This window comes from Crotalus tigris, unplaced genomic scaffold, assembly GCF_016545835.1.
Source record: "Crotalus tigris isolate CLP2741 ecotype Arizona unplaced genomic scaffold, ASM1654583v1 scf7180000019218.882973, whole genome shotgun sequence".
In the NCBI taxonomy this organism is placed as follows: Eukaryota; Metazoa; Chordata; class Lepidosauria; order Squamata; family Viperidae; genus Crotalus; species Crotalus tigris.
In genome coordinates this window covers 67,314-83,488 of record NW_024097440.1, presented here as the reverse complement: position 1 = coordinate 83,488, position 16,175 = coordinate 67,314, and the positions used below count along the sequence as shown (strand labels likewise).

At 41.7% G+C, this 16,175-nt stretch overlaps 1 protein-coding gene across 4 annotated transcripts in view; it reads left to right on the top strand.

Moving 5' to 3' along the window:
* Window positions 1-12,795: 12,795 nt before the first annotated feature.
* The window catches only part of LOC120316051 (probable E3 ubiquitin-protein ligase HERC6), a 38,852-nt gene continuing 35,472 nt past the window's right edge, over window positions 12,796-16,175 (top strand). For 2 of the 4 annotated variants that reach the window (XR_005558851.1, XM_039361203.1), the window contains exon 1: window positions 12,796-13,266. Coding sequence is in view for 1 of the 4 variants with exons in the window: in XM_039361203.1 (XP_039217137.1) it covers window positions 13,020-13,266 (247 nt within the window). In the remaining 3 variants the exon portion in view is untranslated. Of the gene's footprint in view, window positions 13,267-15,729; window positions 16,000-16,175 lie in introns of all 4 variants that reach the window. The other 2 variants (XM_039361204.1, XM_039361205.1) reach the window with 2 other exon arrangements.

Sequence of the window (16,175 nt, the reverse complement as noted above, 5' to 3'; positions counted from 1 at the left end):
TAAATAAGATGTAAAACTGCCTATGTTCAGAGTAGTTCTTTATTTCTTCCCCATCAGGATCTTTTTGTTCTGTCAGGAAGGCAGAAACAGTTATAAAGCAGGAAACGGAGAATGGACGCATAAGAACAGTATTAATTGGGTGCATTACAGCAAATAACAATTGTAGCAGCATAGTTTGCCAGTTGGGTAAAGACTGGAGATTGTAAAAATCCTCTCTCAGAAGGCCTTGGGATCTACCCCTGCACCCCCTGCTTGGATGTGGGGTTGGCACTCCCTGCTGCCACCCTCCATCTTCTGGGGAGAGTAAATTAAATTAATTTTATACCACAACTCCTCCTGGCCCTGTAGCATTGAGGAAAATCAGCCCTGTTTAGTAAAACAATACAGATGGCCATTAAAATAAGGTCTGGGCGAATTTGTTACAGTCATAAGTCACATTTTTTCAAGATTGTTGTAATTTTGAATATAGCAAAGAAAGAAAGAAACCCCTCATAGCACCGATGATGTTACTTAGTTTGGTAATGAGATGTCTGCAAGAAAACAACCAAATTCACAGAGCACCAAGGACCCCTCATTTCAACCCTGAGCTATAAATATGCCCCTCTACAGATACACAGAAACCAATTTTACTAACAGGAGCTCGGTTAGGAGAAAGGCACAGGATCCTGTGAAGTTACTTCTGTTCCTCTATCTTTCACTATTTGCCCTGCGGGTCAAAAGACTCAGAGGTGACAAGGGATGAGGTCACGTCCAACAGTTCCCACTGACACAACTTCTTCCCTTGGCAGCTGCCAGCTGTTCATTTGGAGAGCAGCCTGTTTGGGGCTGGAAAAGCATAATTGGCTTCAAGCCTCAAAACAACCTCAGAAATCAGCTCCTGGGCTTGCATCAGCTTGCGTTTCTGAAGCCAAAAGTTTAAAGGTTCTGGATTGCACATGCTGATGAAAACAAATCCAGCCTAAGTGGATTTTAAAGTGACCGCGTTTATTGTGCCTACCAGAAAGAGATCTTCTTAATTTTGGGCAGAGGACCTTATTCCTGTAGTAAGAATGCTTTGAACTGAGATAGAATTGCACAGGAAATAAATTCCTGCGCAGACATTAGGAGCAAATCTTACTCGGTAGAATTTATTCTCAGGTAAAGGTGTAACACTGCATCCTAAATAAATATGCAAATGCACATCTGTGTACCAAAACTGATCTGTTGCTTTGTTGCAACATCTGCCAGCACTGGGTAAATATATACACTTCTGCAATTGCAGGTATACAAAATATTAACAAAATACTGGTAGTCCTTGACATATGACCACAACTGAACCACAATTTTTTGTTGCTAAGCAAGGTAGCTGCTAAGTCAGTTTTGCCCCGTTTTATACAATCTTTCTTGCCCCAACTGCTTAACAACACTGTAATTGTTAAGTTAGTGACATGGTTGTTAAGTGAATCTGCCTTCCTCGCTGACTTTGCTTGTCAGACAGTTGCAAAAGGGGATCTGGTGACGCCAGGACACTGCAACCATCATAAATATGAGTCAATTGCCAAGCATCTGAATTTTGATCATGCCACCATGGGGATGATGTAAGTGTGGAAACCAGTCATAGGTCGCTTTTTTCACTGCCATCATTAATTTTGAATGGTCAACTAAGCGAACTGTTGTAAATTGAGGACTACGTGTATGCAATGCTTTGCAAAGTAAAAAAGTGGATCCACAGCAGAAACAAAAGGTTAGATGAGGCCACGGGTGAAAAATAGTTGAGAAACATTGGAATAGGCCGGGGTAGGCCACCTTGGCTCTTTTATGACTCGTGGACTTCAACTCCCAGAATTCCTGAGCCAGCCATGCTGAGTGGAAAGGGAGAGGTTTCCATGCTGAGCCATGCTGGCTCAGGAATTCTGGGAGTTGTTTTATGATGGTTGCAGTGTCCCGGAGTTATGTGATCCCCTTTTTATGACCTCCTGACAAAACAAACCTGGTTCACTTGAACCACCGTATTGCCAACTTAACAACTGCAGTGATTCACTTAACAACAGTGGCAAGAAAGATTGTAAAATGGGGCAAAACTCACTTAACAAATGTCCCACTTAGCAACATAAATTTTGGGGTCAATTGTGGTCGTAAGTTGAGGACTACCTGTAATGAAACAGAAGGTGAGGCATTATAGTGCTTTGACTTCAAAAGGAAGGAGATACTTGGAATACTGCATTCAGTTTTGGTTACCACGATGTAAAAAAGATGTTGAGACTCTAGAAAGAGTACAGAGAAGAGCAACAAAGATGATCAGAGGACTGGAGGCTAAAACATATAAGGAACGGCTGCTGGAATTGGGTATGTCTAGTTTAACGAAAAGAAGGACGAGAGGGGACATGATAGCAGTGTTCCAGTATTTCAGGGGCTGCCAGAAAGAAGAGGGAGTCAAGCTATTCTCCAAAGCGCTTGAAGGCAGGACAAGAAGCAACGGATGGAAACTGATCAAGGAGAGAAGCAACCTAGAACTAAGGAGAAACTTCCTGACAGTTAGGACAATTAACCAGTGGAACAACCTGTCTCCAGAAACGGTGAATGCTCCAACACTGAAGTTTTTAAGAAGAGACTGGACAGCCATTTGTCCGAAATGGTGTAGGATTTCCTGCCTGAGCAGGGGGTTGGACTCAATGACCTCCAAGGTCCCTTCCAACTTTATTACTATTATTATTATTATTATTATTATGGATCATCGCACAGTCAGCCAGATGTTCAGACTGGATTTGGCATTTTGTCTACCTATCGAGTCCTTACCCAGGACCTGGGATAGGCAGATGTGGATGTTTGATGGTATTACAGATATCGTCGCAGGATGGAAGCAGTTCCTAGTAAGGCCGCCTTTTGCAATTGACTAATAGCGAATTTGTCAATGCCAATGGTGTTCAAGTGGTGCTCCAGTTGTTTTGGGATTGCACCCAAGGAGCCTATGACTATTGGTACTACCCTTGCTTGCTTTTGCCACAGTCTTTCTATTTCTATTTGTAGGTCTTTGTATTTTGTTATCTTCTCCAGTTCTTTCTCTTCTATTCTGCTATCTCCAGGCACTGCCACATCCACTATCCAGACTTTTTTGTCTTTCTTATCGACAATTGTTAAGTCTGGGGTGTTATGTTGCAGGTGCTTGTCTGTTTGAATTCTGAAGTCCCAGAGCAGTTTAATTTTATCATTTTCTATGACTTTCTCTATTTTATGATCCCACCAGTTTTTGCTTACAGGCAAATGATATTTTTTGCAGATCTTCCAATGCACCATTGTTGCTACTTTGTCATGCCGCTGCTTGTAATCAGTCTGTGCAATCTTCTTGCAACAGCTTACCAAGTGGTCCACTGTTTCTTCAGCTTCTTTGCATAGGCGGCACTTACTGTCTGTTGCTGTCTTCTCAATTTTGACTTTGTATGCATTTGTCCTTAAGGCTTGGTCTTGTGCAGCCAGAATTAGTCCCTCGGTCTCTTTCTTCAATTTTCCTGCTCTTAGCCATTGCCAGGTCTTGTTATTATCTGCTTTCCCAGCTATTTTTTTAATGTATTGGCCATGTAGTGCTTTGTTTCCCATGCCTCTATTCTGTTCTTCATTTGGTCTTTCTTGTAGGCCAGTTTGGTCTCTCCAGTAGTCAGTAAGCCTTCCTGATATACTAATTTCAGTGCATCTTCATCATTGTTCTTCAGATATTCTTCCAAAGCCATTTTTCTTCTTCAACCATCTGATGTACTTGTAGCATTCCACGCCCACCTATTTGCCTTGGTAGATAAAGTCTATCAATGTCACTGCGTGGATGAAGGGCATGATTCATTGTCATTATTTTTCTGGTCTTCCTATCCATTGCTTTTAGTTCTGCTTGAGTCCAGTCCACTATTCCAGCTGTGTACCTAATGACTGAAATTGCCCAGGTGTTGATTGCCTTTATGGTATTTCCTCCATTGAGTTTGGACTTTAAGATCTTCTTCACTCTCTTGATGTATTCACCTCTAATCTTTTTCTTGACTTCAGTGTGCTTGATGTTGTCAGCTTGAAGGATACCCAAGTATTTGTAGTAATCTTCCTCATCCAGACTCTTAATGTTATTTTCGTGGGGCATCTTGATTCCTTCAGTTTTCACTATTTTTCCTTGTTTGATAGTAAGTGTGGCACATTTGTCCAAGCCAAACTCCATTACAATATCTTGGCTATATATACGGACAGTGTTGAGCAGCGATTCTATTTCAGATGATGTTTTTCCATACAGTTTCAGATCATCCATGTAAAGGAGATGGGATAGTCTGGCACATGTTTTTGATGTTTGATAGCCATGTCCTGAGTTATTCAGTATTGTTGACAGAGGAAACAATGCAATGACAAATAGTAATGGTGATAATGAATCTCCTTGAAATATTCCTCTCTTGATATTAACCTCTCCCAGCTTCTCACCATTGATCTGCAACTGTGTCTTCCATTGTGCCATCGATCTTTGCACAAATTTTCTGATGTTTCTACTGACTCCTGTTATTTCTAGGCACTTGATTATCCAGTCATGTGGCAGAGAGTCAAATGCCTTTTTGTAGTCAATCCATGCCACATTCAGGTTGGTCTTCCTTTCTTGCAGTTTTCCAAGATCATTTTGTCTATTAGGAGTCGATCTTTTGTTCCTCTGCTATTGGGGCGGTTTCCTTTCTGCTCAGGTGGAAAGAGATTGTTTTCAACTAGATGCTGTTGTACTGCATCAGCTACCACACCAGTTAGTAATTTGAAAGTTGTTGGTAAGCAGGTAATTGGCCTGTAGTTATATGGTGTTGCCCCTTTTGCTGGATTTTTCATTATTAGGTAGGTTTTCCCTGTTGTTAGCCACTTTTCAATTTCTCCTCCTTGTAGTATATTGTTGAACTGCTTGGCAATGAGTGGGTGTATAATAGTTAGATGTTTCAACCAAAACCCATGCAGTTCATCTTCACCTGGTGCTGACCAATTTTTGATTTTCTTTGCTCTTTTTTCTACCATTTTTGTTGTTATTACTAGTTCTTTCATTTCAACTTCTGTTTTATTTGCATCCACCTCTTTTAACCAAGCCGCATCCTTGTTGTATTTCTTTGGGTTATCCCATATCTGCTTCCAGAACTGCACTGTTTCTTCCTTGTCAGGTACTGACTGATTCCTTGCAGTTTCTCCATTGATGGATTGGTAGAAACGTTTCTGATTGGATTGAAATTGGAGGTTCTGCCTATAGTTTGCAATTCGAGCTTCATATCTACTGATGATGATGATGATTATTATTATTATCATCATCATCATTATTATTATTATTATTATTATTATTATTATTATTATTATTATATGAGGTTGGATGAACAAAGGGAGTTTCCATCAATTTAAGATAGTCTACCTTATAGGTCCCATGTTACTACTGTGAAACACACAATGGTTCCTACTTCACTTCAGATTAACTCAATTGCAGAAGAACAGCTGAAGAATTCTGTGGTCTTGAGAGCCCAAGGCTGAAGTATCACTCCCAGATGCACACAAATGGTTAAGAATATTCTGTACATTTAGACTAAAGCAGCTTTCTCTAACCCAGGGTTTCTCAACCTCCACAACTTTTAAGATTTATGGAGTTCAACTCCAAGAATTCTCAGCCAGCAACGCTCGCTAGGGAATTCTGGGAGCTGAAGTCCAAGCATCTTAAATTGCCAAGATTGAGAAACACTGATTTAAACTAAAGCAGTTTTCTTTAACCAGCGTCCTTCAGCAATGTTAACTTTCTTTCATAACTACTCCATCCTTTTGCCCACATGGAAGGAAGGAGAAGGCTAAGCTACTGATTATCAATGCTGCTAACATCGGGTGTTATTGCTTTGACAAAAGATGGAAATGCATTCATTTTTCTCTTTCGCTTTTGATTGATGCTGGGAAGGGGAATGTGGATGAGAGTCCAGTTAGGACGGAGATACAGAAGGATTTAAAAAATTGGAACAATTTACAGTTATCCCTTATGGGTAGAATTGCAGTTATTAAAATGAATGTCCTGCCAAAGTTTATTTTTCTGTTTCAAATGTTACCTATTTTAAAGAGTGATCGTAATTTAGATGAATGGCAAAAAGGTATTAATAAATTTGTTTGGGCAGGGAAAAAACCAAGGGTGAAACTTAAAATAATGCAAGATTTTCGTGAGAGAGGTGGACTCAAGGTACCAAATATGAAATTGTATTATGATGCTGTAGTACTAACATTGATCAGCGATTGGGTGAATTTAACAAATATAGAAATACTTCATTTGGAAGGTTGGGATTTACTTTTTGGATGGCATGCCTATTTAATATTTAATAAAAAAGTGGATTGGGTTTTTAAGTCTCATATTATAAGAATCTCTTTGCTTAGAGTGTGGAGGAAGTATTATAAATTTGATTTTAAAATACCATTATGGGCTATACCTCGGCATGCCATAGAAGGTATAAGGAAAGGGGTTAATATGGATATGGTTTCTTATGCACAGTTACTTAGATGGGATGGCCAAGACTGGCAGTTAAAATCTTTGGAAGAACTAATACATGAAAATCTAACTTATTCATGGTTCCAATATAGACAAATAGTGGACAGATGGAAGATGGATTGTAAAATGGGCTGGCTTAGAGAAGATGAAACTCTCCTAAAACAAGTAAGAGATCAAAGGCCAACCCATATTAAGAGAGTTTATGGGGTTTTAGTGGAATTGGATTCAGAATCTGAATTAGTTAAAGATTGTATGATTAAATGGGCACAGAATATTGGTGAATCGATTTCAATGGATACTTGGGAACTTATTTGGACAAGAAATGTTAAATTCACACAAGCGCAAAATTTAAGAGAGAATTTTTATAAGATGTTTTATAGATGGCACCTTGATCCAAAGAAAATGTCCATTATGTACTCTAATTTACAGCCGAAATGCTGGAGATGTGGACACTTGGATGCTACTTATTATCATATCTGGTGGACGTGTAAGCATATAAAAGCTTTTTGGATTAAGATATGGTGGAATATTCAGAGAATTTTTAGAAGGAGGGTAAAATTTACTCCGCAATTATTTTTATTAGGTATTGTTACTGATTGTGATGCTAGGGAGGTTATATTGATGCTAAATTTGATTACAGCCGCTAGGCTGTTAATAGGACAATATTGGAAGAAGGAATCCTTGCCTATTTTACAAGAGTGGTTTTATAAAGTTTCGTATTTGGCAGAAATGGCAAAGATTTCGGCTTTTTTAAAGGAGCAATCTCAAGAGAAATTTTTTGCGGTATGGGAAAAATGGATAAATTTTATACAACATAATTTAGATATGGAAAAATATTATTTAGCCTTTTTATAACTTGTAATGATTGTTTTTTTTTCTTTCTTTCTTTCTTCTTCTGTATTATTATTTATATACTTTTCTATATATGTTTTATTTTTCGCCTACCTCTTTCTTTTTTCTTTCTCTCTCTCTTTTCTTTTTCCCTTTTTTCTTCTTCCTTTTTTTTACGTATATTATTATTATATATATTATTATTATGATTTTTATTATTATTATTAATTATCTTATAAATTGTATACGTTATTTTTTAAAATTTGTTAAATAATCCTATATTCAGTTCTGGGAAGTCGGGGGGGGAGGGTGGGGTGGTTTGGGAGGGGGGGTGGATGTTTATTTGTAAAATTTTTGAAAAAAATTCAATAATAAAAAAAAAAAAAACTAAGCCCTGGGAACTCAAGTTTACTGAGCCCAGAGTTGATAACAATTTGGCGGGCTGGAGAGCTGTGGAGAGAGCTATGTTTCAAGCTAATTGGGGAATGTGATTTATGACTGTTAGTTGGAGGAGGGAATTGTGCTTTGCTACTTTGTGCCAAGGGGAGGGGAATTCAGTTTTTGGCTTCAACTATGTAGTGCCAATATTATGCTTCTCGAATAAAAGATTCTTTAAAGTAAACAATGCATCAAAGTTCTTTTGAAGAGTTTCATCTGTCTGATGATGACACTGGTTTTAACAAAAGGTTAGTGATTTTGAAGGATGCCAAAGGCATCATAATCTCCTAGAAAGCAAGACATGGACAGTTTTCCAGAAAGAGCAAATAACATTCAGCTATCCAAAATACAGTTTGGTGAAACAGTTTTTATACTTAGAATCCATGTTTGGCTTCAAAGATACATTTAGGACCTCACTTTTAATTTCTTCAAGTATTATTGGTTGAAAATAGTTTATATTCTATTGTTTACCTGAGTATTTTTTTTTCTTTGAAAACATAAAAAAATGTCACCTGGCCACCTACTATTGGATACTCAAGGATACTACAAACTGATAGAAATAGTAATTGATAAACAGCAACTGAATATAATAGCCACAATATTGGATGTCACTTTCATGTTTAATTCTCCTATTCTTCAGCCTGGATCCATGTATCATGTAAACATGTCTGATCATAACAGCTCAGTTTTATTTGAATAGATAAATGTTTCTCTTTGTGTTGCTTCTTTCTGAGCTTCCAAACAGAGTTAATTTATGTATGTATGTAACCCTACATACAAACACCCACGAAAACCTCAGAAAACATATATATATATTTGTATATATATTTGTATATATATTGTCCTTCTTACTAAAACTTAAATTACACAAAATCAGTAAGCATTTCCTTTACCTGCTTTCTGGGCCAAAGGCCTCCCCAGAGAAATCCAATTCAAACTTCTATTCTCTGTGCTTATCTGTGTCTTAGCTACATCCTCTCTTAAATCATCATTCAAATAAATATGATTTTGTGCTAATCAGAGAGCGCTTAATTCTGAGTCAATATGTTTGATGTACACTACCCTCTACGGGAGCAATCTGGTACTTCATATTATAAAGTGGAGCTCAAGTTTTTATTTAAAAACTCCTTGCGTTGCAAAGAACAAAGCAAAAATCACATACAGGTAATCCTCAACCTACAATCAAAATTTCTATTGCTAAGTGAGAAATTTGTTAAGTGAGTTGTGCCCCATTTTATGACTTTTCTTGCCACATTTGTTAAATGAATCACTACAGTTGTTAATTAGTTGTTACAGTTGTTAGGTGAAACTGGTTCCCCATTGACTTTGCAGAAGGTTGCAAAAGTGATCACATGACTCCGGGACACTGTGAGTCAATTGTCGCGCATCCAAATGTAAATCATGTGACCAGGGGGATGCTGCAACGGTTGCAAGTGTGGTCATAAGTCACTTTTGCAATGCTGCTTGTAACTTCAAATGGTCACCAAATGAATCGAGGGCTTCCTGTACATTGGGAAAAAAAACAAAATATAAAACAAATATAATCAAATATCTTAAGTTAGGTGGCTACAATTTATCGGGGCTTAAGCGTATTGGAATAATCCTGATTTTATTTGCTCGAGGAACACAAAAGAGGGTTGAGTCCATTCATAATTCTATGGTGAGATCTATCATCTAGTCCACACCCCACATATTTCTCTAGGAGTCAAGACTCATTTTTTCCATCTTGAGTTCTGGACAAGCATCAGCCTTACCAGCTGTACTACTAGACAAACACAATCAGACGAGCTAATTTATTGTAAGTAGAATTTAACAGAATGTAACAGAATAACAGAGTTGGAAAGAACCTTAGAGCTTTTCTAGTCCAACCCCCTACACAAGCAGGAGACCCTATACCAGGGGTAGGCAACCCTGGCTCTTTTATGACTCGTGGACTTCAACTCCCAGAATTCCTGAGCCAGCATGGCTCAGCTTGGAAACTCTCCCTTTCCCCTCAGCATTGCTGGCTCAGGAATTCTGGGAGTTGAAGTCCACGAGTCATAAAAGAGCCAAGGTTGCCTACCCCTGCCCTATACCATTCTGGAGAAATAGTTGTCCAGTCTTTTCTTAAAATCCTCCAGTGATGGAACACCCACAACTCCTGAAGGCAAGCCGTTCCACCAATTCATTAATTATGTCATGAAATTTCTCCTTAGTTCTAGGTTGCTTTTCTCCTTGATTAGTTTCCATCCACTGTTTCTTGTCCTGCCTTCAGGCGCTTTGGAAAATAGCTTGACTCTCTCTTCTTTGTGGCAGCCTCTGAGATATTGGAACACTGCAATCATGTCATCCCTCGTCCTTCTTTTCTTTTTTTTAAAGTTTTTTATTTATAAAAGTGAAAACAAAAATGGACATAACGTAACATTCCAGTGTATATATTCCTAACAATTTGTTCCTCATCATACATATAATTCTTAATTTCTATATATACATATTTTTCTATACAATACAGTCTCTAATTTGTTTCTCTATATACTAACATACAGTTTTATATATCTCTCTTAACACTAATTTAAAACCCGAACAGTTCTCCTTGATTCACACCAACAATAGAATTTGTCCCAGATTTCAAAGTAATCTGACTCTGTCTTGTCCTTCATTTCCATTGTAAGCCTATCCATATCAGCACACAATAGGATTTTGTATCAAATCTCTTCTGTTGGAATTTCTTTATTCTTCCAGTTTTGTGCATACGCCAGTGATGGCGAATCTTTTAGAGACCAAATGCTCAAACTGCAACCCAAAACCCACTTATGCATTGTTGGGTGCCGGGTGGGTGTGACCCATTGGGTGGGCGTGGTCCATTGGGTGGGTGTGGCTGCGGTAGTAACAGAGACTGGGTGGAACTAAAAAGTTCAATCAATCAATTCCAACTTTGCAAGATCTTTTTCCCGCGAGAAGTTGAAATTGACAGATTGAACTTTTTTTTTTTTGCACACGGCGGTGGAGGCCTAAAGCGAAAAGGTTTTATAAAACCCAGCTGAAGGCCTAGGACTGACAGCACGCGTGCCCACAGACAGGGCTCTGAGTGCCGCCTCTGGCACCCGTGCCATAGGTTCGCCACCACTGGCATACACCAATCTAGCAGCCATGAGAATATGTAGCATCAAGTAAAGTATCTTTTGTTGTATTTCTGCGTAGTTATACCTCATCCTTCTTTTCACTAGACTAGATAGACATACCCAAATCCTGCAACCGTTCTTCAGATGTTATATGTTCATTTTATTCTACATTAACAGAAACATGCATGTCTGAAAGCACAATTTCCCCACCATCTCTTTTACAGCCTGAGAAATTAGGGTCTCTTCTGAACCTCTTGCCCCACCCACTCTACTGTCTCTTATTTTACGCTGGTCCCTCCGGACCAGTTACCCAAGCTGATTCCTACATACCCTTATATAAGGTGACCAACTTTTTTACAACAAAAAGGAGGACACGAATAAATTGAAGAAAAAATATCGTAAATAAACATTGCATTTATTGCAACAATAATACAGAATACACTATAATATGATAAATGCATAATAAAAACATTTGTAACAATAACATTTTATATTGCAATTATGCTTACATGCCTATTAATTATTTAAATGAGTACTTTTCCATTGAATGAATATTTTTTGTCAATGTATCATCTTCTAACAATATATTGGAAATATCTGAACAAGAAATATCCTTCATATTGAATTTTATGGCACGTGCTGCAGCTAGAGTATCAACATTCAATCTTGATTTCTCACTTGTCCAAAAATCTACAAGGCTGGACTGCCCGGGGGTGGGTGGCAGAGGCAGGTGTTATGAGCCAGGTGCTCCAGGATGGCCACGTAGGTGCACAGGGTGAGGTGGCAGCGCAGGTCAGCACTGTGTAGACCACCAGCTGGCGCGGCCCATGGAAGGTCAACTGCCCGACGCGCCCCCACCTACAGCTGCCCCACCAGCACCGCTGCCCTGCCGTGGAGAGCCGGCCCCGCGGCTCGCAAAGCACCAGCCAAGCCAGCTCCGGCCCTGCAGGCATCCCCCAGTACCACTGCCCACCCTGCGCATCCCCATAGAGCCGGCCCCACAGCTCTCAAAGGCAAAGCACCAGCCGCGCCGGCTCCAGCCCTGCAGCTGTCCCCCCAGCACCACTGCCCACCCTGCGCATCCCCATAGAGCCGGCCCTGTGGCTCGCAAAGCACCAGCCGCACTGCCTCCGGCCCTGCAGCCACCCCCCAGCACCACCGCCTACCCTGTGCATCCCCGTGTAGAACCAAACCGGGAAGATCAAGAGAAACTTACCGCTCCAGTCTCCTCCAGCTATCTGCAGAACTAAGTAAGAGATGGTGTAGTTGGATAGCAGTGAGGGGTGCAAAGTTCCTGCAACTTGCACGTGCAAAGTTTGCCACCTGGGTGTTTTGGCGCGCTCAGCAGCAATTCCTATTGGCTTTTGAAAGCCAATAGGGGGAGTAGCACAGCTCAGGCAAAAGTTGAAAAAAACCATCAAAAAAAGGTCCCGGAACACCTTCTGAGCATTCTATGAGGGGAAAAATGCCCTGCAGATAAGTCTTCAAATATAGAAAAAGAGGACATTTAGGAGGATATTTTCGAGGGAGGACAGAACTCAGAAAAGGAGGACAGAACTCCCAAAAGGAGGACGGTATATGGAAAAGGAGGACATTTAGGAGGACACTTTTTGAGGGAGGACAGAACTCAAAAAAGGAGGACTGTCCTCCCAAAAGGAGGACGGTTGGTCACCTTACCTTATAACCAGACAATGAGACCCAGCTCCAGCACAGCAGTGGAAGATCAACAAGGAGTGAGCTTGCCTTATCAAGTGCCACCAAGAAGAAGTCAGGGTAACATCCCGTCTGAGCACCGTTCTTAGAAAGCCAGGCGGAAAAAACTTCCTAGCCACAGTTGACACGAGAGTAAGCGAGCAACTTCCCTCTCCTATTTTTTAATATACCTGCACCAGCCAGCATCTTTTCAGAAGCAGCTGCCCAGATCTCTCTTAAGAGACCCCGCCCTGAGTCAGAGGAAGTTTGCCTTCCTGAGTTTCAACGAATCCAGCAGGACCACGAAGGGATCGGAGCAAGTGGGCAGGGCTCTGATAGACACCTGTCTATCAAAACTGAGCCGCCTCCAGCTGATACCCAGAGGGGGAGGAAGACTGAGCTCCACCCCGATTTTTTTTCTTTCCCGCTGGGAGAAATCTTGGATCGAAGGAGCCAGAGACCAAGGACCAAATCGCGCCATGCTCTTCTGTTGGGGGGAAGGCTCCTACGGGCAGCTGGGCTTGGGCGAGGAAGGGGTCTCCCAGCCGGTCCCTCTCCGTCGCATTCCGCCAGCGGTTGGTGTACAAGAAGTGGTCCTGGTGGCTTGCGGGGAGCGGCACACGTTGCTGCTCCTCGCCGACGGGAGCCTGGCTTCTTGCGGGGACAACGCCCAGGGCCAGCTGGGGAAGACCCTCTCCGCGGGACGGCGGCTATACAACCTGCCAGGTAAGAGCGGGACCCAGCCGGCCCACTCCGAGCGGGCTTCTTTTCGCGCACCGCGCATCATTTTCCTACATTTTGCCCAGGTTGGCCCTTCCAGCCCAGGTGTGGCTTGTTAGGTCGCGCGGTTCGTGGAACCCACCGCCGACTCAACGCCCAACCAGCTCGGTGGGCCAACAATGGATCGGTAGCCACTCGGTCCGCTGGAAACACCCCCCCCTCATCGTTTAGTTTCGCTTTCGTTTTCTTGAATAGCGGTTCTGAAAACGAATCTCTCCGCGATCACTTTCGCTTTCCCCGTTTGCGTTGCGTGGGTGGGGCTCCCGTCCAAGTTGGGGATTCCAATAGGGGAGAGTTTTTTTTTCTATCAAACAGCACCCCCTCCGCCATAGACACTTTGCAGCTGCTGTGTCCAGAGAAAGACCTGATTTACCTGGATAAAGGTGAACGCTATTGATCCCCGATCTTACAAAGAGCATTTCTCGTTGCAATAAATGAAACCACGGGCGCTCGCTGTCCGCAAATTGAAGTGTTCCCTTCTCCCGCTCCCTACTCTTAAATGCCCCGCTTAAATTCTGTTGTAATTCCATTTCCATAAATGGCCGGTATGGATAATACAGCCAACGGTGTGTTTTTTTCTCGGTTAGGAAGTTCTCTCTTTTGCCCTTTTTAGCTCTATAAGAAAAGAAAAGACAGGAAAAAGTGAGCAATTTTCTTTTTGCACGTCTCTCACCCCTTTTCTTAAACTAGCTATAAGAAGCAGTAAATGCTCCAACACTGGAAGTTTTTAAGAAGAGACTGGACAGCGACTTGTCCGAAATGGTGTAGGGTTTCCTGCGCGAGCAGGGGGTTGGACTAAATGACCTCCAAGGTCCCTTCCAACTGTACTACATTAAGATTAAGATAAGATCTCTGTAGAAGCAGTCTTTTGTCCCGCTTCTTTTATAGAGCCCTGAATTAAATCATAAGGGTACAGGATGGATTGAATGTACCTAGTAGTATTTCTTTGGGGGCAGAGTGTTATAGAGGGCACACTTTGAATGCACTGTCGTTCAGGCAGAAGGACCTGTTTCTTATCTCATGTAAAGGAAGTGTGGGGGAAACAACCATGTCTAGTTCAAAGCCTGGAGTAAGACACTGGAAATAAAATGGAGGTTAAGATGCTGGAAATAAAATGGAGGCTGCTCAGGACCTTTATAGGGTTCTGATTGAGATGCTCCAAGGCAGTCATGTCAAACTCGTGACGTCGTGCAACGTATCGGGACTTTCCCCCCATTGCCGGCAATGGGGTGGGCACAGTTTTGGTCTGGCGCATCTGGCCTGTAGGCCGGCAGTTTGACATGCCTGCTCCAAGGGGTTTTGCCGTGGTGGCGAACCTATGGCACGCATGCCGCAGGTGGCACGCAGAGCCCTCTCTATGGGCACATGCGCCATCACCCCAGTCCTAGGCTTTCAGCTGGGTTTTATAAAAACTTTTCGCTTTAGGCCTCTGCTTCCGTGCGCAAAAAAAAAAAGGTTCAATCAATCAATTTCAACTTCTCATGGGAAAAGAAAGATCTCGCAAAGTTGGAATTGATTGATTGAACTTTTTAGTCCTACCCAGTCTGCCATTACCATCGCAGCCACGCCCACCCAATGGGCCATGCCCACCGGCACCCGATGATACATAAGTGGGTTTTGGGTTGCAGTTTGGGCACTCTGTCTCTAAAAGGTTCATCATCACTGGGTTGTGCAATGTAGTGAACTATTCTAATGGTGGTGGCTAAATCCTATAATGCCCTAAAGATCATGTCCTGTCCTTAGAAACTGGATGGAGGGGTGTAAATTCTTAATCCCATCAACTCCAGCCTTCTGTGGCTGGAGGTGTTTTGCTCATGAATAGATTGGCCAAGTCTTCTTGAATGGATTAGAAAATCTGCATTCCTAAAGGCTAGCCTCCTCAGGTTTCTGCCTGAGAAGGGAAGACTGGAGCTGTTTCTGCCTTTGTTAAGATTTTTCTCCTTTAGGGAAAATATTCTCTCCTGCTTTTTTTAATATTCCCCAAAATATTTCATTCTGGATGGGGGTGCTGACTTCCTATGGTAGTCCTCGACTTAACAACCATTCATTTAGCAACCATTCAAAGTTACAATGGCACTGAAAAAAATGACTTACAACCTGTACTCAGAGGTACAACCACCAGTGTCCTCATGGTCATGTGATCAGAATTCAGGCACCTGGCAATTGGCGTGGATTTATGAGGATTGTGGTGTCCTGGGGTATCAGTGTTGGGTCTAGAACTGGGGTTTTCAGCTTTGCAGTTGACAAGCTCAGCAACTTTAAGGGCTGAGTCATCATGCCCTGGATAAATGGAAGACACCCAAAGAAGAGAGAAACAGACTCTGCTCTGCTTGGACAGCAGGGTCTATAAAGTGTGTGTGTGTGGGGGGGGGGGAAATGGCTAACTACTGCGCAACCATATCTCTTCAGCAGAAAAGAGGAAAGCAATGAGAATGGACACCTATGTGGACCACGGAAGTCAGCATTTGCACCTTTCTGTCAGCACTTCTATTCTGTCCCCTCATCTCATTCCCAGCCCATGGGTAACCCAGGATCAATTCATCATTAGCTACATCAATGTGAAAGTCATGTTGTCTACCCTTTTTGAGACTAAGTAAGAGCAGGCTGAAGGGATATGGAATGTGTTGGGCTGTGTCCTGCATTACCTTGGAGAGAAAGTGGGAAGACCAGAGAAACATGGTGAGAATCCAGCATTTGGTCTTTCGTTGACCCTAGAACAGGGGTAGGCAACCCAAAACACTCAAAGAGCCACTTGGACCCATTTCCCACTGAAAACAAAACACCGGGAGCCGCAAAACCCTTTTGATATCTAAAATGAAGATAACACTGCATATATGCTTTTTTACCTTTATTAT